Raw genomic sequence first — 27,355 nt, 5'->3', positions numbered from 1 at the left:
AAAACAAAAAATTATCAAAATATTATTCCAAAATGACTCACCCAGAATGAAAACTAACTTAAGCAAAATACGTGGACAACTCAAAAATTTATTTATTTTTTGCTGAACTCATAATCTTCACTCTCATTACTGTTCGTCTTCCCCAACTTTCTTCATTTTTCAAACAAATACATTAATATATAGGCCCTACTAACAAGACATTTGTAATAATCACTTGCCAAAAATTTAAAATAAATAAATAAAAATATCCAGTTATTCAATGTAAAGATGGCTGCTAAAATTCCTACAATGGCAGCTAGAAGAGGGTATGAAAATTTTCCACCCCCAAATTTCATCTATTAGTGTAACAATGTACTCAAGGGTCCACCACAGCATACCATCCCAAATAAAGCCCAAATTAACTGCACTTCCATGTTGAAAAAACCCTGGTCACTTAACCAGAATTGCAAACTTTGCAACCCCCCCCCCCCCCCCCAACGCCAAAAAAAAAAAAAAAAAAAAAAAAAAACAAAAACAACTGCGAACTTAGATTACATTCTCAAATTACATATCACGGTTACCTTCATGTTCAATTTGCACACATGGATCAGAATCTCATTTGAAACTTGTTCACAAGTGAAAACAATAATACTTGTACATATATAAAATTCACAAAATGGGGGATCCTCTGTACATCAAGCATCAAGTACGAATTATGCTAGAAAAATAAAAACAATATCACAGGTCTAAACAAACAAAATAATAATAGTCATTCATGTGACTGGAACTGAAATCATCAATAAAGGTCAGTTTCCTTCTAATTTTTTGTCATTTTCTCTTTTGATTGATCAGCTCCACGAGATATAATTTTGTCCCAACGATTGTTTCTGTTTTGCACCAAATATTTTCCCCTTCTAGAATGAAGGCATCCAAAATTTTAAGAAAAGAAAAACAATCCAGTTTCAGAAAAGAGACGAGCTTCAATAAAAATCAAACAGGAAGATGCTTATTAAATAAATTAAATTGTATATACAGACAAAAGGGAGACTTGAGTAGCGAAAAAAATGTCATAAAGCAAGCCTACAAAATATTTTAAAATTTCCAATGGATCTAAATATTATACATGACGGCCTGAATAGGGACCGGGGTTATAGGTGGGAGGGAGCTGCAACGAAATTTCTCAAAGCAGGTCCCAAAGATCACCGAGGGGCTTTGATTGTGAAAAGGAAAAAGAACCATAAACTAAACAAGGAATTCTATACACTTAAATACCTCCTCTCCTCTACATGAAGTAGCTGAGGGATCTCTTCTTCCTTGATCCACCTTCTCCATATAAATCATTCCACTGAAGGAGCTCATTCATGTTTGCAGACTCGGATGACACACTCGCACACAACTGCATTGGAGAAAAAAGAATTAAAATGAGGCTTAGTGTACCATCGATACAGAAATAAATCATGCAAATCAAGGAAGAGAATAACTCCATTAGGCCCATGAACATCTACAGTAATTGAATGATCAAAGAAGAGGGATAGATGTAATTCTTACAGATCCACCAAACCCACACCCAAAAAATGCTTGTAAAACATATTTTTCCTCTATAGAGAAGTTGATTAACTTCTTTTGGGCAATCAAAAAATCATTCTATATAATAATTCCCAGTAGAATCCAGAATAAAATTACGAGAAAAGAAACATAATGGCTCGTCACTTTCCAATAACCACCAATCATACCTGTTCATGTGCATATTTTAAATCCTCCATGCTTAGAGACCGAACGTCTGCACTGCTACGCAATGCAGGTAATGGAATGTTCTCTGCCAATGCCAAAGCTTTCTCCTAAAATTGTGCAAATATATTATGAGGTTGACTGTTTAAAGGAGAAATAATAATAATAATAATGTGTAGTCAATAGCATAATTTCATAATCCAATCCAATATGTAAACTCTGGGCAGTCCTATATACAAATGCCAACAAGTGAGCTAAAATTAAATTCAAATTAATTTTTTTAAAAATGATTCATGTAGCCAACCCCACTTGATTGGAACACAAGGTTTAATTTGGTTTGGTTTGGTCTCCTTCTTAATAGAAGCCTAACGACTATGAAGGGGTTGTTAAAAATAACTAATTAGAGTTAGCTTCTAGATTTTTTATTTTGAAAATTTTAAAGTCGGATACACCAATAATATGCACGCATTCTTGCATTGGACCACGAGTGTGACCTAGCTTTAGGCTTGAGTCGAGATGCCCCTCAGATGACTGGCATCACCCCTAAACTTGACTGGGGATTTTATGCTCAAGCACATTGCCTGTCGCTCGTGGTGAACACATTCCAAGTCCCCTCCGACCAACCAAGCAGTCTGACCGAACATGTCTCCAATTCTAGAATTATATGCTCACTCCTAAGCTGAATGACCCATCTCCACAACTGTTCTGACAGCTTGGCTTGCTTGAACAGTCCCACCAAACGACACCTCTAAGCAGGCTTTGATGACAATTATCTAAGCTGGAAGCAAAGCCTAGACACCCTAACTTAGGATCACTTGAAGACTTATTGTTTGGAGTAAGGATCTGGCCTCCCCCTCTCTCGAAGGGATCTCCACCACCACTGATCTTAGAGAAAGAGAGGGGGACAACCACAAGAAGACTAAGAATTTTGGCCAAGGCATCACACCTCAAAATTTGTATCATAAACAATATTGCAACTCTCTTGATATAGCCCTTAAAGTTAAGACTTAACCTGCCTACCAAATGAGAACCCATGATAGAAATTTCAAGTCAGATCATGGCACAAAAGGTAGTTGGGACACCTCTAGATTGTTGAACCAAGGCAGTTGAGCCACCTGTCTACGAATGGGCTGTCCCCGGGCTCAACCCAATGGAGACTATGCATGCTAGGTATACATATCACCATTTATACTCCTAACGGAGTATCTTTACTGCCTTCTCTTCTCTCTTAGACAGCCTTGGCTCTCTCCTCCATCTCCAGTAACCCTAAGCCATCTCAGTGCCCACCATCTTTCCAAAAGGTCCCACCTAAACACCTCATCACCATGCATTCACAAAACTATTTTCAATATTAAAAATAAAACTAAACTTTGAAGTTCACTTTAAAATATTTTGATCTTTTCTACAGGACACACCCACCCCCACCCAGTTAACAAACACACTCCATTAATAAAACAAAACAGAAGAGGTAAAAAAGAGCTTGTTTTTTAGGCAGAAAACATACAGAAGATATCCAAAGGGATCTATTGACATCAAAGTCAACATATCCACAAATTTATCTAAAACTAACCTTCTTTTCCTTCTCCAAAATTTCTCTGATGGGACAATGAGCTGCTGCCACACACAGATTCTGCAACCAAAACCTTAATCAGGGGAACTGAATTTGCCAGAGGCAAAGGAAAAAATTTTAAAATTGAAAAATAGAACTCAACCTTTAAATCACTTCCTGAATACCCATCAGTCATATTAGCAACTGCTTCAAGATCAACATCAGGAGCCAATTCTTCTTTTCCCAATATAACTCTCAAAATTTTTTCCCTGTTTGGAGCATCTGGCAAGTTTACCATCAATCTGCAGGAAATAGGTGTATATTAGACCAGCAATTACGAGACTTTCCATAATAAGCAACAAAAGAACTGAAGAAAACATATTTTTACCTCCGGGGCAGTCGCCTGATGACAGCCTCGTCAAGATCAAAAGGCCTATTGGTGGCAGCAAGAACCAGGACACGTTCCTTATCCTTAGTACGCAGACCATCCCAGTTCACCATGAACTCATTTTTCATTTTGCGCATCGCTTCATGTTCTCCAGGATTTTCACGTCGTCCTAACATGCTGTCAACCTGAAAAAAGAATTTGAAATGGACAAAGCATTTGAAAAGGGAAGAAGGAAAATGATGAAGTAAATAAGAGTTAACACTGAAAATTACAGGGTACAAACTTCTATCATCACTGGAAGAAACACAAGATGACAATAGACTAGAGACTAAACTAACACCATCACCAGGAAAAGAAGCCGAAAGAGATGAAAAAAATAGATGTCTTCATCAAGCAAGAAAGATAAAGAGCAATCTATCAAGGGAAATGATTCCACAGACTAGTTAACCAACCTCATCAACAAAAATAACACTAGGAGCAATTTTACTAGCCAGACTGAACACTGCTTTGACATACTTCTCTCCTTCTCCAAACCACTGTAGTAAGCAATATGAAGATGCCAGTTATTATGCCGATGGAAACACATACAAAAAGTACTCCAAACTTGCCAGTCAAATACAAGTACCTTTGAAGTAATGCTCGACATTGATATGTTGATGAAGTTTGCACCAGCCTCAGTTGCTACAGCTTTTGCAAGCATTGTTTTACCAGTACCAGGGGGTCCAAAAAGCAGTATTCCCTTGCAAGGCTGAAAAGACAGTACCTCGTTCAGAAGCAGAACAAACTTGACAAACTAGCTCAAACTCACGACCAATTTCAAAAAAAAAAAACACACACAAAAAAAAAACTTGAATACCATTTTAAGGAAATCAGTAAATAATTTATGCAATTTAACCTTAGTCAGATGTCCTTTACAAAACAATTCTGGTCTCTGAAGAGGTAGCATGACCAATTCCCTCAGCGTATCCTTCACATTCTCTAGGGCTCCAATGTCATCAAAACTAACCCCAATATCACTTGCTGGAATTACATCTGCAAGAAGCCTCTTCTCAAATTCGTTCTCAGTAACCACATCCTGAAAATGTTACAGTTAAATTACAAGATCAAGTAATAAAACACACTCTGGAATATAAATTTAAAAAAAAAAACAAAACAAAACAAACGCGTGCGTGCACAAACAAACAAACAAACAAAAAAAGCAAAACAAACAAAACCAGGAGAGAGGGACATACTCTTAAAAAAATGATCATACCACATCGACAATCAACTTTACCTTGAGTGATTTCTTCAAACTCTTGGTTTCATTTTGAATTCCTTGTAGAATGTTGATCCCATACCTAATACTGCAAAATTCAAGATGAATGGTAATGTTAACAACAACCCAAAGAAACCAAATCAATATTTTCTCTCTTACAACATTGTCAATAACATAGTTGAAAAACAATATATTGCAACCTTTCACTGGAAATTGTGAGTTTGGCATCTTTAGCTGACACTCCAGAACAATGCATAAAGTGATGACTTAAAGCCCAGCCAATAATTTTCTCCACACCTATTCAAAACAGTAAGAGGACGTCAGTAAACATCAGCATTGAGGTCAAAGTATATCCAAACTGTAAAACTGAAAATTATAATTCATGATAATACAGACTTTCACTTGTCAGGGCTTGATCCTTGATGCATACTGTTTCAAGATCAGGGCACTCCAGCCGATTCCGGTTAAGAATCTGAAATCAAGAAGTTGGTTTCAAATATTTATAGCATGAACTCAACATCAGAAACAACCAGTCTATTCAAATTGTAAAACATATCCTACATTCACCAATCCAAAACCTCTTTGGTGCAAGTTTGTATCATCCCAAACAAATCCATAAAGGATAATCAGTATTTGCAAAAGAACTTCAAACATTTCATACTCTGTGTGCTAACCTATGAAGCACGGACACGTCCCTGAGGCTTGCGTATTAGTGTTGGACACGTGACGGACACGGACACGCGTACGACACGCTGTTGACACGTGTCCGACACTCTCCCCTGCGTGTCCCCCTTTTTTCAGAATTTTTCAGAGTCGGACACGAGGTTGGACACGCGAGGACACGATTCAGACACGCAGGTGGGTGGATCGAAGAAGCCCTAGAACTGTTGGAGAGGAGAAAGAGAGAGCCAGAGACAGAGACAGATCGAGGGAAGAGAGAGAGAGGGAGATAGGTCGAGGGAAGAGAGAGACAGATTGAGGACAGAGAGAAGAAACCTAACCTGTTCGTCTTCCTCGTCTCCCTCTCTGCACCTCGATCGACCATCGATCGCCCTCGTTTGACCCTCGTTTGACCATCGATCGACCATCGACCTCGTCTCCCTCTCTGCGCATCGTTTGACCCTCTCTGCTCTCTCTCTCTCTCGTGAAAATTTTCGACGCAACAGCTATATACGTTATATACTAACAATATATATACATATATATATATATATTTATATACTAATAATAAATTATATACTAATAATAAATAATATAACCCCTAACTTTTCTTTTGGTCTTAAATAATATAAATAAATACAAATAATATATTTATTTTTTAATTTTACATATAATAAATAAAATTAGTATATATTTTTTAATTTTACATATAATAAATAAAATAAATAAATAAAAATAAACACAAATAGTATATATTTTTTAATTTTACATATAATATATAAATAAAATTATATATATTAAACGTGTCCCCAACGTGTCGTGTCCCCCATTTTTTGAAAAATTACGTGTCCGCGTGTCCGTGTCGTGTCCGTATCGTGTCCCGTGTCCGTGTCCGTGTCCGTGTCCGTGTCCGTGCTACTTAGGTGCTAACCAACCACTACTTCTCAAACTTCATGTTAACCACCTTCTCTTTCTATGTGGACAGAGTTGGCAACATTTAAGAGGCCAAATGACATGCAAATGCAATTCAATGTTATTGAAAAAAGCTCTGTATAACAAACTTAAGGATACACTATATGAACACAAACTAACACAAGGTACAAGATCTAGCCACCCCACCAGCTAATCAATCAGGCATCTCGTGTAATACTACTCTTAAGTAAACTTTCAAGCACAGAATGATTTTTTTTTTATATGTACCTAGTACATAATGAAGTAACCAATATATATATACACACACACACTAGGTTGACTGGGTAAAGACCTAGTGGCACCACTGTCAGCCCCAAGGTGAGTTGCCTACCTGGGTAACAACTACGTTAACTGAAAAAACAGGTGTCTTGCACAAGAAGGTTGAGATTACTCACTGAGCGAATGCTGACAATGTTAGACTGCAATTTCAGAATCTCAATATCATGATCCAATTGATGTTTCCATTCTGAAAGTACAGTTTCATCCTGCCATAGTTTCAACAAAATATTAACAGCTTCCCACATATATTCATGGAAGATAACACTGAACCATACACGGTATGTAGGCTCAATACCTGAGGCATCTGAATAGTCACTTTATTTTGGAAAAGACGGGTGAGTTGCTTCATTGTTTTAGGCGTTTCTTTGCTTCTATCATGCAGTCTACCCAAGTTATCCTGGCAACCCAGTTACATCAGTAATGCATCTTTTGCCTAAGAAAAGAAAGACTTTGGCCTCATGCATCTTATGTTAAAAATATGGCAAAGTTCAAACATAACTGGCAGTTGATCAGAAAATACAATTTCACAATTAACCCTTGAGCACAAGGATTAGGGAACTATTAAGTAAAAGAGCAAGAAAAAAAAGAGTCAATATAAAGGTTTAACACTTAGAAATTAAAAAGCACTAAAAATGTTATGTTAATCAGATAATAGAACGTCATATTTCATCCTACAGCACAAATATTAGAGAGAGATCAGATACTAACAGTAAAGTTACAATCACCATAAAAATTAACACTTCATATAAAAAGTAGTAGAAATAATAATTTAATGAATAATAAAGGCCACATAAGCATAAACCCAAAGCAAAATAGCAAGTCTACAGTTTGCACTAAAGTGAAATTCAATTTCACTTAATATAGAACAAATGAAATTGTTGGCATTCAATTAAGCCCGTACAAACATGGAATTTCAAGCAAAATAGAATGCTGCAGAACACAAAGAACAAGACATACAGTGAAGCTGTAATTAACATACCGGAAAGGCTAGGTCAAGTAGTGCTGTTTGGTTGCTCCCAAATTTTGTAAACAGAAGACCACCTGGATGGGACTGGAAAATATGTATAGATAATATACAGAGTCAGATATGTAATATAGAATCACAAAACAAGAAGTCCAAAATGTACTATTCTTACTTTCTCCTTGCGGCTGTCCATCTGGGAATGGGAAGCAATGACAACTACATTCTCTGGTATATTATCCAGCTTACTCTTAAGGGCTGCATAAGCCTCTGGATTCCCAGTGATTGATTTCTCTATGTCTTTCAGAAATATAATTAACGGACTGTTTTTACTCTCACTCAAGGCAACCTATAAAATGACACACCTAGGTCATGATAAATAAAATACGAACGAGACACTTCAGGATTTAAAATATAAAACAGGAACACATAAAATGATGTATCCTTCCATACGAAAAACCAGCAAACCAGAATTTACCTCAAACAGTTCGTTTATGGCAAGCTTGTCAACATCATCAGCACTAGAACTATCTAGGCGAAGTAAGTCAGCTGCAATGAAAGAAATCAAATTGAGGAGCAGCCCAAAGGTTTTTTTTTTTTTTTTTTTTGATATGCAAGGTGCAGCACAAAGAAATTGAGAGAGAGAGAGAGAAAAGAGCTGTCAAAAAATCACCAGCACAAAAGAATCCGTGGTCTTCCTCGCAAAGGCCCCCAAGATCATTGCCTTCTGGAATCGATCTATCAAATCTAACCCCAATTTTTGAAGACCCATTTTCTTCAAATGGAAGAAATACTTTGCCTCTGTAACCATATGTTGGGCCCCTGCAGACACCCACAATGATATTTAACATTTTACATTAACAAAATGACTGCATCAAGTATCCAACATTTTATCTTCATCCTATCTAAGCAGAGGCTAGGCTTTCCTCATAGGTATGGCATCATTGCTCTTAGGGGTGTGCATAATACCACCGAAACCGCCGAAACCGCCAAAACCGCACCGCCAAGGCAAATTCGTTATTATTTGCCAATCGAACTGCCGGTTTTTGGTAAGAAAAATGGCAAATTTTAGTGACACTTTTATCAATCCGCCGGTTTCTATTTTTCTTCCAAACCGCACCGACCCGCACCGCTATTAAATCATGTTTTATACGATTCTAAAAATTCTTTTTTACTTAAGTTTGCTTGTTGTTCTATACCTTAGAATATAGTATTACATTACTGCTCGAGGGGAATTCAAGATGTCAATAATCCAAAATGAAGTTGGATTCCAATTCACTTTTCAATCTTTCTTTTTTTTTTTTCTTTTTTTTTTTTTTTTTTTTTTTCTGACCATGTTGCAAACTTGCATCAGCTCACTTTTCAATCTAAATACGTTTCAACAGTAAACATTTTCAATATATTGTAAACCCTGAATGATATTAATTTTATGTATTGTATTTGATCATTGTAGCTTCCACAGATGCTTGTAATGAACTGATAGCATAGTCGTTGATATTATCATGTTGTTGCTACACTTGCTGCATCAGAAGAAAGCTTCGCAAGATGCTTAACATCACGATATCTCTTGTCTTTTTTTTACTCTTTTATTTAAGTTTTGTAATTTGAATTATATTTTTTATAAACCGCCAATCCGCCCGAACCGCCAAGGCAAATCCGCCATTATTTGCCAACCGAACCGCCGGTTTTTGATAAGGAAAATGGCAAATTCTAGTGACACTTTTATCAATCCGCCACCCGCTATACGATTTTTATTTTTCTCTCAAACCGCACCGACCCGCACCGCGCACACCCCTAATTGCTCTTATACCTGTCCCATCAATTTGAGTGAAACTATTGTAAATTTGTAATATGTACATGGTCCCATGCACACAAAGATACATACCAACTCCTCCCCCCTCATGGGAGCTCACTTCATACGACACAACACTGGTATATGCATGAGCCATAAGCCTGACAGAACCAAGCTATATAGATATTTAATAGAGAGAGAGAGAGAGGGAGACAAACGCAATAAAAATTGCCGAGATATCAAACTTAACAGAATGTCCAATCAACATGTAGTAGTTAGATAAGCCTATCTATTTCACTATGGAAAACAAGATTGAAAACTTAAAACAGTTCAGTCGGGTCAAAGTTGGTATAAAATTTGACGATCAGAAATACACATCTACTGCTGACAAGTTTGCCAAAGTCATTATGACATAACATTAGATACAATGGAGAACTGTCCTATGAAGCATGAACACCTCTCCGGAGGTCACACACTGGCCATGAAGCACGTATTCATCAAAAAGGGAGTCATATATGTATCGTATACATCACTCATCAAATATTGCGGATACGTGTCCGATACTTCCTAAACTTATCTAATACTTGATGTTAATTTTTGACAAGTATCAAATACTTTTTGAACACTTTTAGGTCAAGTATCCGAACTATTATATTACAAAATTGAGATAGTAAATAATTTTTGTATAGTATTAGAATATAATTGTTAGAACCCTGGGGGGTTGGCTAGCTCAGTGGCAATCACTTGGCCCTTTGGTGCCTCATGAAGCATCAGGTCTAAGGTTCAATTCCCACTAGAGAGCTATCAATTCCTTAGGGGCCACGCCCAAAGGCTTTAGCCCGAGCTTTGCCCAACCCACGTGGAGGGTACGCTTCGCTTGGGTCTCAAAATTAGTCAAGGCATTGCCTCAGAGACCCGATTATCAAAACAACAATGTACTTATTGAAATAAATATAAGAAGTTTTTTAATATTTCCTTATTTCTTACTGAAAAAGAAAATAGAGATTAAAATAGTACCATATTTTTTTAGATTTTATCAAATTAACGTATCCACGCGCGCGCACACACACACACACCAAAAGTAAACTGATTATTGGCTCCTCATTATTTTTTGAGCTCACATATAATAAACACTAAAAATTATATTTTTTTCAACGTATCCTGGTCGCATCATGGACATACTTTCCAAATGCAATTCTTATATACAGATACAACCTGGCATGAGGTTCCGAGAGCAAAATATATCAGATAATTTGTCTGGTAGCAATTATGATTTTATTTGTCCCGGTAGAATAGATACCTTAAAGGAGGTCGCAGAGGAGAAAATCCAGATGGTAAAGAACCCACAAATTTTACTCTATCACCTGCCAAAATGACCATTGTTGATGCAACTAAGAAGTCAAAAGCTGACTAAAAGATGAATAGTTCAACAGTTCAAAACAGAAAGAGAAAAAACAAGGAAAAAATAGAATCAGGAGAGGAGTATTGAAACCATAAGATAGCCTAATGTGTTCTTTATGAATGCGTTGATTGAGAAAGGATTAGATACCTTTCTTGAAAGTGTAGTTCTTTGATGTCGCTGTAGATGCCTCCTGCTTAGGCTGGGCCTGAGAACTTATGGTAGACCCGCCAGTTATATCAGCCTCAACACTTGAAGCTGGTTTCCTGAGCTGTATTGAAGCTGGTTTCCTGAGCTGTATTGAAGCTGCCTGTCCAGCTCGTTTAGCAAACACACTTGCTCTTTCAGGCCTTGAACTCTCTTTTGAAGAATCAGAATCCTTCAATATCACTCCCTGAATAAATTAGAACACAAAGAAGCTTCATGATGGTCAACTCCTTCACAGCTAAGTATGTATAGCATAAAGACCAAACCAAAGTTATATATTCATTGAAAATAAAATAAAATAAACTTCTACTGCAACGGGTACTAAAATAAAGATGTCGAAGAAGCTTACACCAGGCAGTAAAAGAGAATCAACTATGAGAAGTCTAGCATCAAAATGTTTGGCAAGCGCCTTAGTCAGCGTTTCCTGATATATTTCAGAACCTAGAAAAAAAAGATCAAGGGTAACATAATGTACAAGATTGGAATCAAATATGTGGGAAAAGAACAGAATGTACCAACAGAAACTGGATCATACCTGCAGGACCAGATAACAATATTCTTGGGCACACAGTAGGGAGATCAGAAGTGTACTTTGCAAATTTATTACACTTCAGATGTATATAGGTAGATGTAATCAAAACATTCTTTGTGGTCTCACTGTTACACAGAAAATGATAAGTAAGTCCCCAAACAATATAGAATAAAGCAGATTCCAGCAGTTCAGTCAGGGAAAAATACACTAGTGTATTACACATCAACACATGCATATATTTTAAAAACTTAACAAACTGTTGACATATACAGGGGGAGACAGGGGATTCAAATCATAGCAATCAATAGCAACAGTGGATGGAATAAATACCCTTCTAATATAAATCGCCATCATAACTAATAAATACACAAAAACTATTCAGAACAATGTTCAATAGAAAGAGAGCGCAAGTATTTATCCAAAAATTGTTCTGATTTTTACAATTAATTGATGATGAAAGAAAATACATCAAAGGTTTGAGGCATGCATACAGGTAAGAAAAACAAACATGCTGTGCAGAAACAGAAAATGAATTGTTAGACTTTCAAAACCAAAGTAACTAACAGCTATAAGGACAACAATAATAAAATAGAAAAGCAAATTTATAGTTTCCATTAATTACAATGTCATATTTAAGTTTGCTCATGAAAGCGGTGCTTCTCACATTTTGATTACCAACTACAAAAATATGAAGACACGATGTGAACTGAAAAGCATTAGTTTAAAAGAACATATAAAACAGTCTGAGAATAGAAACAAACAAAAATGTAAGCAGAAGGCTATGCACCTCAATTAACATTTATAAATTATACATAATCAGCAAGCATACATATTTTCTACACGTCCAAAATGATACCATTACAAACAAAACAGTCACAAAAAAAAATTACAAGAAATAAAATAATTGTCAATAGCCTATCTTCGAGGTCAAAGGTCTGCACCTTAAATAATATGGGAAGTTTTCAAATGAAGCTTCAATGTTGTTGGCAGTGAAAATTCCTTCTTGTAACCCATCTTTAAATGCTTGGCTCATCGTTGATGCTAACATTGGGGAATCAAAATCCTTGAGAAGTTCTCTATTTTCCCTTTGCTCATCAAGAATTTTAGAAATGCTGCCACTTAAGTCAAACTCGGAAGCAGGTGATCCTGCAAGCATCTGCAGAAGTGGTCTCAATTCATGAGTTTCCCCAGGGATCTTTCCAATATCAGCATCCCCAGCATCCTCCAATCCAATGGTATCAAGATTCGGGTTTTCAGAAGTAACATCAGAAGATGGAACAACGGCCTTCTCACTTGACGAACCACCGGTCCCATCATCACGAACAGAAGCATCCTTCATTTCAGAATCCAGAATAAGATTATTAGATACGTCGCAAGCAGAAGGTAGTGTAGGGATTTCAGAACCTTGTTGCACATCCTCATCGTTTCGAGATGGTGGTGGAAGAAGAGACAACTCTTTTTGAAGATTCGACAAAGATGCCAAAATTGATGCTCCTGCAACAGCTGAAGCATCTCCTGCTCTTGTCTCAAATTGTAATCCCTTTATTGGACCACCATGGGCTTCTAATATGCTTAACGAAGGTGGCATGCCAGCAGCAGCTAGGTCATCATTGACAAGTTGCTGGAAAATCTGACAAAACCGTTAAGGAAACTTGTTTTGTCTTCCTAAATTGGTTTTGCCTTTAGTGTGACAAGGAGTCAGTTTCTCATTTTCTTATGGTTATTCATTGTAAAGTAGCGAGGGATTTGTGGGGGTTGGTTATGGCATTGTTCGGCATGCATTGGGTTTTCATAGAAATGTGATGGGTTATGTTTGGATGGTGGGGAGGTAGGACAGGGAAGAAAAGGCAGAAGGCATGACAACTAGCTCCTTTGTGCTTAACGTGGCTTTCATGGAGGGAGAAAAACAAGAGGACTATTCAAGGAGCGAAGGAGCCTCTTCATAGGTCTCGAGAGTTGTTTTCTGGCCATATAGTTGGGTCTCAAGGAAGGTAATGCCTACCTATACCATTTTGTAGATTTGATTTCTTCATTTGCAAAAAGCTATAGGTCTTGTTATCTTTCAAGTGTACAGGCCTCTTTTGTTATGAGCGATATGGGTTATCACTATTTAACCATTTGTATAAGGGTCAAATATATTTTAAGATTACCTGAAGCAATATAAAAGCAAATAGTAACTAGAATAAAATGAATATCCATGCAGCTGCTTTGGTGATAAATACAAGTAAAAGAAGGATACATATGCATGTCTACCAGATGAGCTGAAAACCACCTCATCGCCTCCACTCAGAGGTATAGTAGAATTTTTAGCGTAAACTTTGCCATTTACTTGGACAGCACCTTTTCCCCCAATAATCTCAAGTAAGGTGCCAGGAGAACCTCCCCGCTAAGCATAGTAAAAGAGAAATGTAAGTATTATAACTAATTAAGCTGAGTGAAGAACAGGAAAACCAAGGATGATTTTCACACCGCTATGCATTATTTATTGACCTAACAATCTGCACAAACAAATACTGCAGAAAATAATACCTGCAGTTCAGTTGGCCTCAGATTACACAAAGATTTACTAATAGACGGATCTCTGAGCCACAAGTTGCATTGACGGCCTTGACCAACAGTAAAAATAGGACCACTCATAACCATGTGAGGATTCTGTAGCAAATGAATAACTTGAAAGCATTAAACACCATAACATAGTAACTGATGAAGATGCATTCAAATAAAAAGATTTTGCATTGCTTACCAAAAAACATTTACTTAGTAATAACATTATAAAACAAAACATACCTAACATTTACTTAGTGATAACTTTATAAAACAAAACTTGAGAACCATTAACTAAGCCTAACCTTTTCCAATCTTAATCCAGCCAAGTCAGGCTGCCTTGAATAGTTAATTGGGTACAAGCCTAACCTTTGACATCATTTGCATGATATACCAGATCTATTTTCTATCCATTGGAAATAAAAAATAACATTCTATCCCTGAAAGAAAAAAGGTAAAACAAATGAAAATTGATTTTCCCCAAGAGCCAATGCACTGCATGCATCAAACCAGGACTCTCGGAGGTTAAACAATAAAAAGGGAACTCCACCTTTATTCACAAGAAATAGCTGTTTTGTTGAAATGTTGGCATAGAATCGAGAGAGATTATCTTCTTGAGGGAAAAAATAAATAAAAGAGCACACACATCAAAATACCTAAATCATGCTAATCTTATACTCAGCGATGTTCCACTCTGCTTTTTCGATGGGCAAGTCTCCTAGAGGAATAAGTCTGGCAATTTGGCAAATAATGGAATTGATGTGAAAGGCACACTTGAGAACCCTTGAGTCATGAAAGCTTGAAAACGAACAAGAGCGGGAGGAAAAGCCCCTGCCCATGACATCAAGATAATTAGGACATAATGTCTTCAAGATCCATCAAGGATAATGAGGAGTGAACTCCTTGAGTACCCCTAGTTGGGTCCCCCTCTGCTCCAAGACTGCTTGTACAATATCAGTTAGAGCTCAAAGCAAAACATTACTCCCTCAAACATGGGAAGAGTGAGATCCTCAAGAAAGGAATCTCCTTCACACTGATAGTACCCAAAAAAATGTCCTGCCTAGTTGGCTGGGAAAACCAGGTTGGCACCTTCAAAGCTTGGTACGCGATTATAGTACGGCCTAATGGTTACCTTATAGTCCTTCCTAGGACAAGTGAATAAAAAGTTCGAAATAGAGGCAAGTACATAGTCACAATATTCTTACCAGAGGGAAACAAACCAATTTCGTGAAAAAGCAAAATAGCAGACTGACGCATATAATTAAAATACTCAAGATACAAGAAAAATATAAGTCTTACTATGCCACAATTACAAAAGAAATTAACATACAGAACCATCAATTTAGTTGAATGCCAAACCCATGACATAATATTTTAGTTGTGGTAGCTACCATAGAATTCCAAGCGTCTTTTTTTTATTTTTTATTTTCTTTCTAGCAAAATGTTCACAAGAAACAAGAGAATAAAGGAGATTGAAAACTGAAGACCAACCTGAGAGCACTGAGAAAGAAGTTTTCCCCATGCGACCTTGACATTTGATTTCAGTTGCCGTTTCCTTGGCCAAATAAGCTTCGTCTTCTTTGTAAGCTTCGTCTTCTCCGCATCCATGGCGGAATCACCTTAAATCCCATTAGCCAAATAAAAAAAAACTCCACATACCCAAGAAAGTCAAATCACAAACAAAAGAAAAAGAAAGAAACGCACCTGGAGACACCAAATGCTCGCCTTCCAGTTGAACATCTAGGGATTTTTCAGGCACAGTAGCATCAAATCCATCGACACGAGGCAGATCAGATCGAACCTCTTGCTCTCGAGATTCACACCCCGATTCCTTCTCCGGAGCTAGGGTTTGGGCCGGGGGTGAACAAGGTGTTTCGGTAGTCGATGACGAGGCCTCCACCACCTACCATGCAAACACATCAAATTCCCACAAATCCAAAACAGATACACACAAATTCATAAACAAATCGATAAACCTTGCCCTAGATTGGGAAGAAAAAGGAAAAAAAAAAAAAAAAAACGAACCTTGGATCGTTTGCCGTTGGGGAGAGAAGATGAGGAAGGAGAACGTTTTGAGGAAGATGAGCTCCGCCTGGTTTCAACCATGTCGATCTTTCTCTGATCCAAAGCTTGTTGAGAAGAATCAGAAGAGAGAGAAGAGAAAACGGAGGGTGAAGATTGCGGAGGGAGATCAGTTATGGAGCTCCCTGTTCACAGATTTTTATAATGTTGAGAGAGAGAGAGAGATAGAGAGAGAGAGATTATGAAGCAGAGGGAGTAGGGAACAAAAAAAATTTGATGAGATGAGAAAATAAATGATGGGTTGGTGTTTGTTTGGTCAAAGTAGTGGATCGGATCCGGTTTGTATTATGAAAATTTTATATAATTTTTTTAATAAAATTATTTGATAATAAAATTCACATTAATAATATAATAAATATAAATAAAAAAATCATTACATATACATTAAATTATGTCAATCATCATAAGGGTTAGTTTGGGGTATACTAAATAATACAAAAAGTTAAAAAATCACTATCCTATTTAAGTTACATCATCTTATTTAAATCACATCACCTCTCTAACACATCACATCAAACCCAACCTAAATCCAATCCATATAAGTCAATAAGTCAAAAAATACACTTTTTTAGAATATCCCAAACCAACCCTAGGTCTTATCAAACTGATGAATTTGTTTAGTTGGATGCTTTAAAAAAAAAAAATCGTTCGAAATCTAAAAAGTAATTTGTAACAAATGAGAAAAATAAAAGAGGTAAATTACATTGATACTTTCTGAGTTTCTATTTAATACAGATTTTCTTTCACGTTTAAAAAATTATATTTATTTTTCTATCAGATTAAAATTATATAATTGTCTCTTAACTTTTGTATATATAAAATAATAAAGTAATATTGATATTTTGTTTACATTATTTTAAGAGAAATAATCGTCACCTTCTTTGGTTAAACTTGCACAATTTTTTTTTTTTTCTATTTTTTTTACAATATTTGAAGCAATTTTTTTAATTTTATTTTTTTAGAGTGTTTTGTTCAAGCAGATAAACAAGTTGCTGACAGAAGGAAACTAGTAAGCAAATGGCATTCCACGACTAAAGCGGAATTACTTAGTACCTTTAAAATCTGAAGGGTGGCATCTTCTTAAATCCATTGCATGTTTGCTATGAGATGATGATTAATTTAGATATGCCACTTCCCACAAGGTAATTGTTGGATTTTTTGACTTTCAAAGGTTATTTTTGTAATTGCGAGCGTGTCAGTAAGGATTGAAAAATCCTTACAAATTAAATTCAAGCTAATTATCAAGCGATTGCGTTGACGGTTCGTTTGCCTCAACGAAGAGGACTTCAAATTTGCCAAGTGTAGAGAAAAGAAAAAGTAAAAGAAGAAAGAGGGAGACGGAGAAAGACGATTGAGTGAACAATCAAAGTAATAATTACTTACCTCTACTCCTATGCTTCGAAAATGAAGTGCATAAAATGTTTCGAAAAGGAAATACTGAAAATAAATGCTTCGAAATATAAATCTATGTTAAACTACTCCTTAGATAAGGAAAATGACAAGAAATATTAAAATCAATTGTCTTTGATTATGAATTCTGGCCTTTTACAATGTAGCCATTAATGGCTATTTATAGAAGAAAAAATACAGCAATAACTACTTAGTAACTACCAATTTCTTCCATCTTCATTCTTGTCTTACCATGTGTCCTTCCACTCATCCACTTTTTCCTCCCACTTATCCACTTTGTCCTTCATATTCTCCATTATCTTTATAACTTCTTTTAACCTCTAAATGAATAAGAGGATGCCACGTGTCCTGCAATTATATAAATAATAAATAATAATAAAAATTACAGATTTATGGTGCTAACATTACCCCTCGCGGTCCTTAAAAATGATATTTACTTGAATTTTTAAAGGGCTGAATCAAGTACATGACTAATTTAAGCAATAAAATGCTTCGAATAATATCAACAAAGTGCTTCGAATGATATAATAGCACCAATGAAGTGTTTCGAATGAGTATGAAATTATGACTAGATGTCTCGAATGCTAGCTATTACGGACTAGTAACAAGCTTCGAAGGTGGTACAAAGGACCAAAATCATCTTTCGAAGGTTGAAAGTGCCGACAAAGGACAAATTACATCCTTAGAAATACTCGACAAAGTTTCGAAGGTTCACAACCACCATTATTGTTTCTTCGAAGCTATTAATGCAAGATGGAGTGCTTCGGAGCTTACAAAATTATGGCAAAAGAGCTTTCGAAGCAGCTTTTGGCCAACATTGTAGTTATTCACATTTTGTATGTTTTGGTTCATACATAATTAATGAAAATATTAATTTTGTGCTTTGAACCAGTTATTAATTCTTCGAAGACACCAAAACTGTTGTTCTTCGAACCAACTTATCATGCCAAAAACAGGCATTATTCGACAATTAATTAATTGTCATTTTACATATATTTGAAGAGATGTACACATTTCGAAAGTTTTCAAAACTTTATACAGTTTCGAAGGTGAAGTAATCAACATTTGAAACAACTTTTGATGTTTCGAATGTATCTTCAAAGCTTTATACAGCTTCGAAGGTGAAGTAATCAACCTTCGAAACAACTCTTGATACTTCGAATGTATCTTCGATGCTTTGATTGTCTACATACAAACAACTGGCCATCAATTTGAAAAGATAAGCCATTCTCAACCATTTATTTAAATGCACAGGTTTTTTCTAGCCAAATTCATGCATTTTAAATGGTTATCCCTTGTTCTTAGTGCTTCGAACTCATAAGAACAATTTGTTAATTTTATTAGCCACATCATCAAAATTATATTTTGATGTGAACCACAAATCCAAGAAGGATTTTGAACACCAAAAGTCATGGTATAGTGTAACCATGAAAATTCATACTTTTTGACATTTTGAAAAATGTCAAAAATTTTGAATTCATGAAAAGTAGCTTGTTCATTATTCTTGACCATGTTTGTTTTAAAAACATGACTTTTGCCGAATAGGTTTTCATAATTATTTGGCAAAGTGGGTTGTTTTTCCATGTTAGCCATTAATAATGGCTTATGAAAATCACCCATAGATATGTTATTTTCATGACTTGACTCTCTAAAATTTGGTTTTTGGACCCCACAAGTCATACATGGAATATCATTCTTAGCCAAATTTGGCTCAAGAACATGCTCTTTCGTTGTGTTAATTTCATAATTTGGCTCTTTTAAAACAGACTCTTGAACCCCTCGAGCCATTAATGAAATCAACTCTTTGCTTTTGTTATTTTTAATCATGGAAAAATTCTGAAAAAATTCACCAATTCCGACCATTAAAGCCTCAGTTAAAGACTTGGTAGTGAGAGTTGATAACTCATCATTCCATTGGCGAATTTCCATATCAAGTTGATGAATTTCTCCAATTAAATGGTATCTTTTTTCTTCCACCAAATAATATTGTAAGGGATGAAAGTTTATTTTATTAAGAAAATGGATATCTTCTTGAAGATCCAAAATTTATCTTTCACGCCAATATATTTCATATTGACAAGTTCGAATGGCGAAATCCAAATAGTTTGTCATTTCTTACACTTGGCTGTCCCACCGGGCGTGCCAAAAATATATGTTGACTTTTTTGGCTTTCGAAGGTTATTTTTGTAATTGCGAGCGTGCCAGCAAGGATTGAAAAATCCTTACAGATTAAATTCAAGCTAATTATCAAGCGATTGCGTTGACGGTTCGTTTGCCTCAACGAAAAGGACTTCAAATTTGCCAAGTGTAAAGAAAAAAAAAAGTAAAAGAAGAAAGAGAGAGACGGAGAAAGACGATTGAGTGAACAATCAAAGTAATAATTACTTACCTCTACTCCTATGCTTCGAAAAGGAAGTGCATAAGATGCTTCGAAAAGGAAATACTGAAAATAAATGCTTTGAAATATAAATCTATGTTAAACTACTCCTAAGATAAAGAAAATGACAAGAAATATTGAAATCAATTGTCTTTGATTATGAATTCTGGCCTTTTACAATGTAGTCATTAATGGCTATTTATAGAAGAAAAAATATAGCAATAACTACTTAGTAACTACCCATTTCTTCCATCTTCATTCTTGTCTTGCCATGTGTCCTTCCACTCATCCACTTTGTCCTTCATATTCTCCATTATCTCTATAACTTCTTTTAATTTCTAAATGAATAAGAGAATGCCACGTGTCCTGCAATTATATAAATAATAAATAATAATAAAAATTGCAGATTTATGATGTTAACAGTAATACAACTTCACAGAGCAATTTTAGAACTTTGTTTTGTTCTTGTTCTTTTTTTACTCGCAATATTTGTCAAAAAACACAAATCTGAAAATCAAATATTGTTGCTTATCATAGATTACTTTTGTTTTGTGATAGGGTTGCCAGATTAGGAGGGAAAGCTCTTATGGAGAGAGTGTGTGCTGTAACAACGTAAGAGCTTTGTTTGATGAGCTTTCAACTCCACACTCGGTTGTGGACTTGACCAAGCTTGTTTCAGCTTCTCTTCTCAATCTATTCAATTATCGTTTCAAGTTTTTCAAACCCTTTAATAAGTTTAAGAGGTTTTTGGGTTTTTGGATCTTTTTGATATTTTTTTGTCATGTATTTCACTCTTATTTTGTTTGATCTTGTGGATCAGATTGGCTAAATTTGATAGAAAGAATTGGAGATCTTCATACAACGCTCTAATTGTTCTAAAACACTTGTTGACCCATGAACCAAAGAGTGTATCAGAGGACTTTCAAACTGATAGAGATGTTATCTCAGAGATTGGAAGTTTCAACATATTTCAGATTACACTGGCCGATCGACCGATTGTTTAATGAAAAGCTACATCTCTTTGTTAGAACAGGTGATATCAAAAAAAATTTTTACTCAAATTTGATAAAAAAAAAATACATGTTTGTCTTTATTTTTAAGTTAGTTTCCTTACAATTGTAAACATACAAATATATATATATACACGAACAACTATTAAAAATATAAAAATAATAAAATTTAATATAAAGGAATGAATAAAAATAAATGAGAGAGAATATAGTATATTTAACTTTTTTTATACTGAATATGTACAAGTTTTTTAATATTTGGACCCGTGACTATGAATTGGGACCAAATGCCTTTTCCTTTTTTGTCTTTTTATTTATTTATTTTGGACTCTTTATAACCTACACTAGCCTAATATAAGAGGGAAAAATTATTTATTTTTCCTTTTTTTATATATGTATATATATTTTTTATTGCTTTGGGGGAATGGCTTTCCTTGATATAGTTGAATTTGATTTGGTTTGGTTAGTCCTTAAATTATTCAATTTAAAAAAAAAATAAACACTATAAAATGAAAATATTACAAGTATTGAATATATCTAATTATTTTCATTAATTACAAACATAAAATGATCTACAAAATAAATTATTTAAATTATTAAAACATAATTTGTAATCTCATAAGTCCATACAACACTCTTCAATCCAATTTTTTGACTGGAGAGGAGCCCTATTCATATGTATATATATATATATATATGTGTGTGTGTGTGGCTTATGTCCATTCGGCATCCAACAAAAAACAATTAGTTGACATACACTATATAATCAATTAAAACATCTTTTTAGATCTATCACATTTTAAATAGAGTTTATTATACCGTTTAATTATCAGTAGTAGCCATGGTAGGTTACTTTGGAGGTTTTGTAATCACATGCACCTTAGAAAGTGGAGGAGGAATCACAATGACTAATTATTCAAGGAGTTAGATTAGGTACAATCATTAATTGATTGTTTACATATATGATCTAACATTTAAAAAGTATAGAATAGTAATTTTACAATTTATTCTTTCAATTTAAAAAAAAAAATAAGAAAAAGAAAAGAGTGGTACAGTTTTGAAAGAGTATCAACATCAAACTTGAAAAGTATGATTAGTAGTACAAAGTTTGACAAGTGTAAACACCATGTGAGATATATCTCATGTTCCAACTCTTGAAGAAGAATGATATGTAGTCGAGAATGACCCTTCTATCTATTTTTTCCAACTCATGCTGATTTGTGTAATTATGCATTGACTTCTTAAAACACATTTAAGGATGTCTACGGATGAATTGTCAAAAAAAATTATCACATAAATGATGTTTTCTCTGATTTTAATGTGGACAATAAATTATACCGTTGTAGGAACAATTTAAGTCAAAATTTGAAAGGAATCCAAATAATCTAAGGATGGCAGGTTGTTCAAACTATGAAGCAGCCAACTTAATTTGATTAGCACAATATTATCCGCTTTGATCAGAATTTTACGGTTTTGCTCTTCTTTAAAAAATGCCTCATGTTAGTTAGGAGGAGTTAGTCAATTTATTAAGTGGATTGTGAACACCTCTCAAACCAATGTGGGACAAATTCATTTCGGACTTCCACAAACTATATAGTAATTATAAGAGCATTCATATCAGTTTCTACAAAATTTGAGTCAAATTATAATTAAAATTTTATTTTATTTTATATTTTAGTTAGTATTTTTTTTTTTATTTTTTATTTTTATTTTTTTTATATATATACTACATCAAACTCTCTATTCTAAAATTATATGTTATAAAATATTCGTTTTGTATTGTTAAAAAGCAGCCAAAGTAGTATAGGAGAAGTTGTTAATTTTGTATTTTTTTTTTTGTTTTTAATTTTGTATTGTTATTATATAGTTTCATATTCCTAAAAAAAATAAAAAATAATATTTGTGCCAGTAGCGGTTGTCCGGCCGGATATCCAAGGATTTTTGTTGTTTACATATATGTAGTTTCATATTCTTTAAAAAAAAATGATGGTGTAGGAGTCAATTATTCAAAAGGATGTCTGGTCGGATGCGCGGCAAATATTGTATTTCATATAAAAAAAGAAAGAAAATGAGCAGCAGTGTGACGCCCAAAAATTTAAGAACATCATAATAAGATTTAAAACTTAAAATTAATGTTGCCACCAGTTTTACTAACATCCATTAATTAACAACTCAAAAATTAGAAGTTCTTAAATTACAACTCCAATAAAACTTAAAACTTAGTCTTAGTACATAAAAAAATAACATAAATATAAAAAGAAAATTAGAGAAAAACTAGAAAACTTAAAAAATAGTTCATGGAACTTGGGCACTCTTCAAGCTAACCAAGACTGAATGTCACATTGCAAGGCCTCGGCGTTCCCTTCGGTTTCTTCAGTACCTGGCATAAAACACCAGAGCAATGAGAATGCCAATGAGCGACGAGCTCAATAAGATACTACAACCTGAAAATACCCACCCTGATAATAATACTCACAATTAATGAATAATGTGTAGTAACAGAATAACAAATAGTATTTAATAAGCATAACATGAATGCTATCAGTTGAAATAATAACAATAGATAATAAAAAAAACAATGGCAAACGGAAGCAGTATTTCATCATAAGGAAAATGCCCACTTTTTTTTTTTTTTTTTTTTTTTTTTTTTTTTTTAAATTCTCATAGATTGAGTTTATCAGATAAGTTTAAGTAACTTCTTGCGGAGCACTATTTCCACTCAACCGCTAAGGAATGGCCACGGGCAATTCTGACTCCCTCTTGGTCAAATATTCAAATATTACTTGTTGTAACTATCAATGATGCCCACGCACCAGGGTTACGTACCCGAGTTGTGACATTACGGTCTACCTCAAGGGAATGGTCTATGTTGTGACACCCACACCACCAACCTTATATCGCCTATACCGATAAGAGCCAAAATACTTTCCCGTGTCATGTTAGGGTTCACAACTCACTTCCACAAGACTCTAAACTGGGCTCACCCCCATCATTTTTAAATTTTAATGCATTATCGGTTCAATTTTGTGTTCCTTTACTTCGCCGAATTCACATTTTGATGCATATGCGAGTTTCAGTTTGAAAACCACAATGACATAATGTTTATATAGCACAGCACAATCATGTATGGCAATCAAAATAAATATGATAGAATGTCTTAGGAACCATCACAAAATTTCTTAAGAATTCACACACTTCTTCTTTCAGCACTGTATGGTCAGACAAAAAAAAAAAAAAAAAAATGAAACCCATTCCAAACGAAGTTCGATCATTACAATATTTTAACTGGTGCCAGTTCATTGTGTTAGGAAAATATTTTGAGAAGAATACTAGGGCTAAAAACGATTTTAAAATGGAGAAATAAAATTTGGAAGAAAACTGGTTTATGGGATAATGAGTTACAGTAACTTCCAACACAGGTGATTTGTGTTTGAAAAATAAAACGGAGCATCAAACGGTGTCAAAAAGAGGTACGGTCAGAACGGATTACTAGATATTTGAGTTTAGAACATATTTCTAGAGAGTTTGAAGACTGAAAACAAATGGAAGATGGTCAAATAATTTTTCTAAGAAAATAGAACAGATTTTGTCGCATTTTAGTAAAACTACAATTTCTCCTTTTAGACTTATCCATTTTTTATGAAATTGGCGGAAAATGAAAGATAATTCTTATATCTAACTATCCCAAGTGGTCGTGTAGAAAAATATCATTTGTAGAGAAAATGGGGACCTGTTTGAAGTCATTGTTTCTGCTGTGTTGTGAACAACACTTAGGACAAATATTTATTTCGGTAAGAATATGGTGTCCAATGATTTTATAAAAATTTACATGTGCATAGAACACTTATATATACTCCCAGTACCAACAAATTTTTGACACAAGTTATTTTCAATTTATTAAAGTTTTTACCTTCGATAAAATTCGAAATAGTGAGGAAAATATAGGTTTCGAGTAAAAATGAACCAATCTTATCTCATTTTACCCACCTGCAAGATTATTTCGAATGAAGAAGAATATTTGAATACATAAGAAGATGAAATCAGTAGCTAAACCATCTAATCTATGCTTGCAAGAAGGATAGAAATCATGTAATCATAAGATTATCATTCTATCAAAATGTAAACATGCATTGAGCTATTCCTGCTATGTGTGTATTAACAATGCACACTCTTCCATATTTTTAATATATAGATTCAGTTAAAAAAAAAATATCTAAGGGATGATAGAGGTTAAGTATTCTTACCTCAAGAGCTTTTACAAACTATTCTTAAGGTTAGTTATGAAATGGTGATCACCAAGTATCCTCTCCTCTTCCTCTCTTTTTCTTTTCTTTTCTTTTCTACTCTTTCTCTCTTGTTTTTCTTTGCTTAGCCATGTATCTCTAAGGTGGCTGAAGATGGAGTCCTTATGTAGGAGTTTGGAGGCCTAATTTTATTTCATTTTATTTTTATTTTTATTCCTCTTGGCTTGGGAATATTACCTACAATGTATAGGTTAGGGTGTGGTTGGAAGCATGCATTGGCATGCTTGCCCAGCAGCCTCCTTCCTTGGGAAGGAAGGAGCTGAATTCCTCTGCCCAAAAAATCAATTTTGATTTGATTTTTTTTTGTGTGTATAAAAAAAAAAAATCAATGAATATCCTAGATATTTTGCTCCCTACTATTCTTTAACTAACTTAGTTATTATTTGTTTAACTCATTTAGTTTCCACAATTGTATTTAGATACAAAAATTTAATCACATAAATAAATTTATTTAAAGGAATTTACTATTGGTATTAATTATGGTGCAATTAACATTATAATTCGATAATTTAATAATCACTATTTATTTGACTTAATATTGTTATTAACAAACTTAATTAGTTGTCCAAAAATTCAAATTCTTACAACCTATCCCCCTTAAATAATTTCGTCCTCGAAATTTTAGCGCGTACCTTTATCTTCAAACAACTGAGGGTAGTTGGCTCGTACTGCATCATCTCTTTCCCAAGTAGACTCCTCCACTCCTTGATGCTGCCACAACATTTGTACCAAGTGGATGACTTTGCCTCGCAGGTTATTTTCTCATCAATCCATAATCTTTATTAGCCTTTCCTTAAAACTTGTATCTTCATTGATATCAATCTCTCCCCAATTGATAACATTGGAAGGGTGTGGCTCATATTTCCGTAACATTGAGATGTGAAAAACATTGTGTACCATTACGAGCTGTTGCGGTAGTGCTAAATGGTACGCCACTTCTCCTACTTTGCTCAGAATTTTGAAGGGTCCCACATAACGAGGTGCAAGTTTTCCTTTCTTCCCAAATCGTGTAGTACCTTGATAAGGTCGAACTTTGAGAAAAATATGATAACCTACCTCAAACATTAAGGGTTGTCTCCTTTGATCCGCATAGCTCTTTTGTCGACTTTGGGCTATGGTTAGCCATTGTTTGATCAGTTTTATCTTCTCAGTGATCTCTTGAACCAAGTCTGGTCCTAACAAGGTTGCTTTCCCTACTTCAGTCCTACAGACTGGTGACCGACAAGGTCATCCATAAAGTGCTTCATACGGTGCCATTCCAATATTGGCCTGAAAACTATTGTTGTGAGCGAACTCAACGAGAGGTAGGTGTTTCTCCCAATTTCCCTTAAAATCCATAACGCAAGCTCGAAGCATATCCTCCAAGGTTTGTATCGTCCTTTCAGACTGCCCATCTGTTTGTGGGTGAAATGCCGTGCTAAAGCATAGGTTCATTCCCATCGCTTTTTGCAAGCTTTGCCAAAATTGCAAAGTGAATCGAGGATCATGATCAGACACGATGCTAACTGGTACTTCGTGTAATCTGATCATTTCTTTGATGAATAATCTACTAAGTGAATCTAACATATCTGACGACCCGAAAGGTAAGAATTGGGCTGCCTTAGTTAGTCGATCCACCACTACCCACAGGCCGTCATGTCCCTGTGGTGATCGAGGCAAACCCGCTACGAAATCCATGGTTATGTGTTCCCATTTCCACTCCGGGATTGGTAAGGGTTGAAGTGTCCCTGCCGGTCTTTTGTGTTCAGCCTTTACTTGTTGACCTGTCAGGCACTGAGAGACAAACTTTGCTACGTCCCTTTTCATTCCACCCCACCAATATTGGCATTTTAAGTCTTGGTACATCTTAGTACCTCCTGGATGTACTGCGAATATTGAATGGTGGAATTCCACAAGTACCTTTTCCTTTAGTAAGTCGTTGCTTGGC

At 34.9% G+C, this 27,355-nt stretch overlaps 1 protein-coding gene across 4 annotated transcripts; it reads right to left on the bottom strand.

Annotated features, from left to right (window-relative positions):
* Nucleotides 1–525: 525 nt before the first annotated feature.
* LOC114295902 (AAA-type ATPase family protein) lies at nucleotides 526–16,595 on the bottom strand. Of its 4 annotated transcripts, none has more exons than XM_028240204.2 (28): nucleotides 16,271–16,585; nucleotides 15,950–16,148; nucleotides 15,737–15,864; nucleotides 14,231–14,353; nucleotides 13,941–14,087; nucleotides 12,643–13,331; nucleotides 11,705–11,826; nucleotides 11,519–11,610; nucleotides 11,113–11,356; nucleotides 10,864–10,927; nucleotides 8,445–8,593; nucleotides 8,250–8,320; nucleotides 7,947–8,120; nucleotides 7,790–7,861; nucleotides 7,106–7,207; nucleotides 6,927–7,016; nucleotides 5,296–5,371; nucleotides 5,100–5,196; nucleotides 4,918–4,987; nucleotides 4,540–4,719; nucleotides 4,270–4,392; nucleotides 4,097–4,180; nucleotides 3,645–3,829; nucleotides 3,420–3,558; nucleotides 3,278–3,337; nucleotides 1,713–1,817; nucleotides 1,252–1,375; nucleotides 526–893 (listed from the first exon to the last, which is right to left on the bottom strand). In XM_028240204.2, exons 1-27 carry the CDS (start codon nucleotides 16,349–16,351, stop codon nucleotides 1,262–1,264), a joined length of 3,780 nt encoding a protein of 1,259 aa, XP_028096005.1. In that variant the 5' UTR covers nucleotides 16,352–16,585; the 3' UTR covers nucleotides 526–893; nucleotides 1,252–1,261. The 4 variants fall into 4 exon arrangements, with proteins under 4 accessions (XP_028096005.1, XP_028096006.1, XP_028096004.1 ...); XM_028240205.2 differs by having other exon boundaries at nucleotides 526–890; XM_028240203.2 differs by lacking the exon at nucleotides 526–893 and having other exon boundaries at nucleotides 959–1,375; nucleotides 16,271–16,595.
* Between the last annotated feature and the right edge of the window lie 10,760 nt (nucleotides 16,596–27,355).

This window comes from Camellia sinensis, chromosome 14 (genome assembly GCF_055761805.1).
Source record: "Camellia sinensis isolate YWXY chromosome 14, ASM5576180v1, whole genome shotgun sequence".
Taxonomy (NCBI): Eukaryota; Viridiplantae; Streptophyta; class Magnoliopsida; order Ericales; family Theaceae; genus Camellia; species Camellia sinensis.
This window is presented reverse-complemented; position numbering and strand designations above follow the sequence as displayed.

Coding starts and splice junctions, on each gene's coding strand:
- LOC114295902 (XM_028240203.2), bottom strand. CDS start 16,351: ATGGTTGAAACCAGGCGGAGCTCATCTTCCTCAAAACGTTCTCCTTCC. Junction 8,321..8,444: donor CCACGGATTCTTTTGTGCTG/GTGATTTTTTGA, acceptor CTTTCATTGCAG/CTGACTTACTTCGCCTAGAT. Junction 7,017..7,105: donor TGACTATTCAGATGCCTCAG/GTATTGAGCCTA, acceptor AAACTATGGCAG/GATGAAACTGTACTTTCAGA.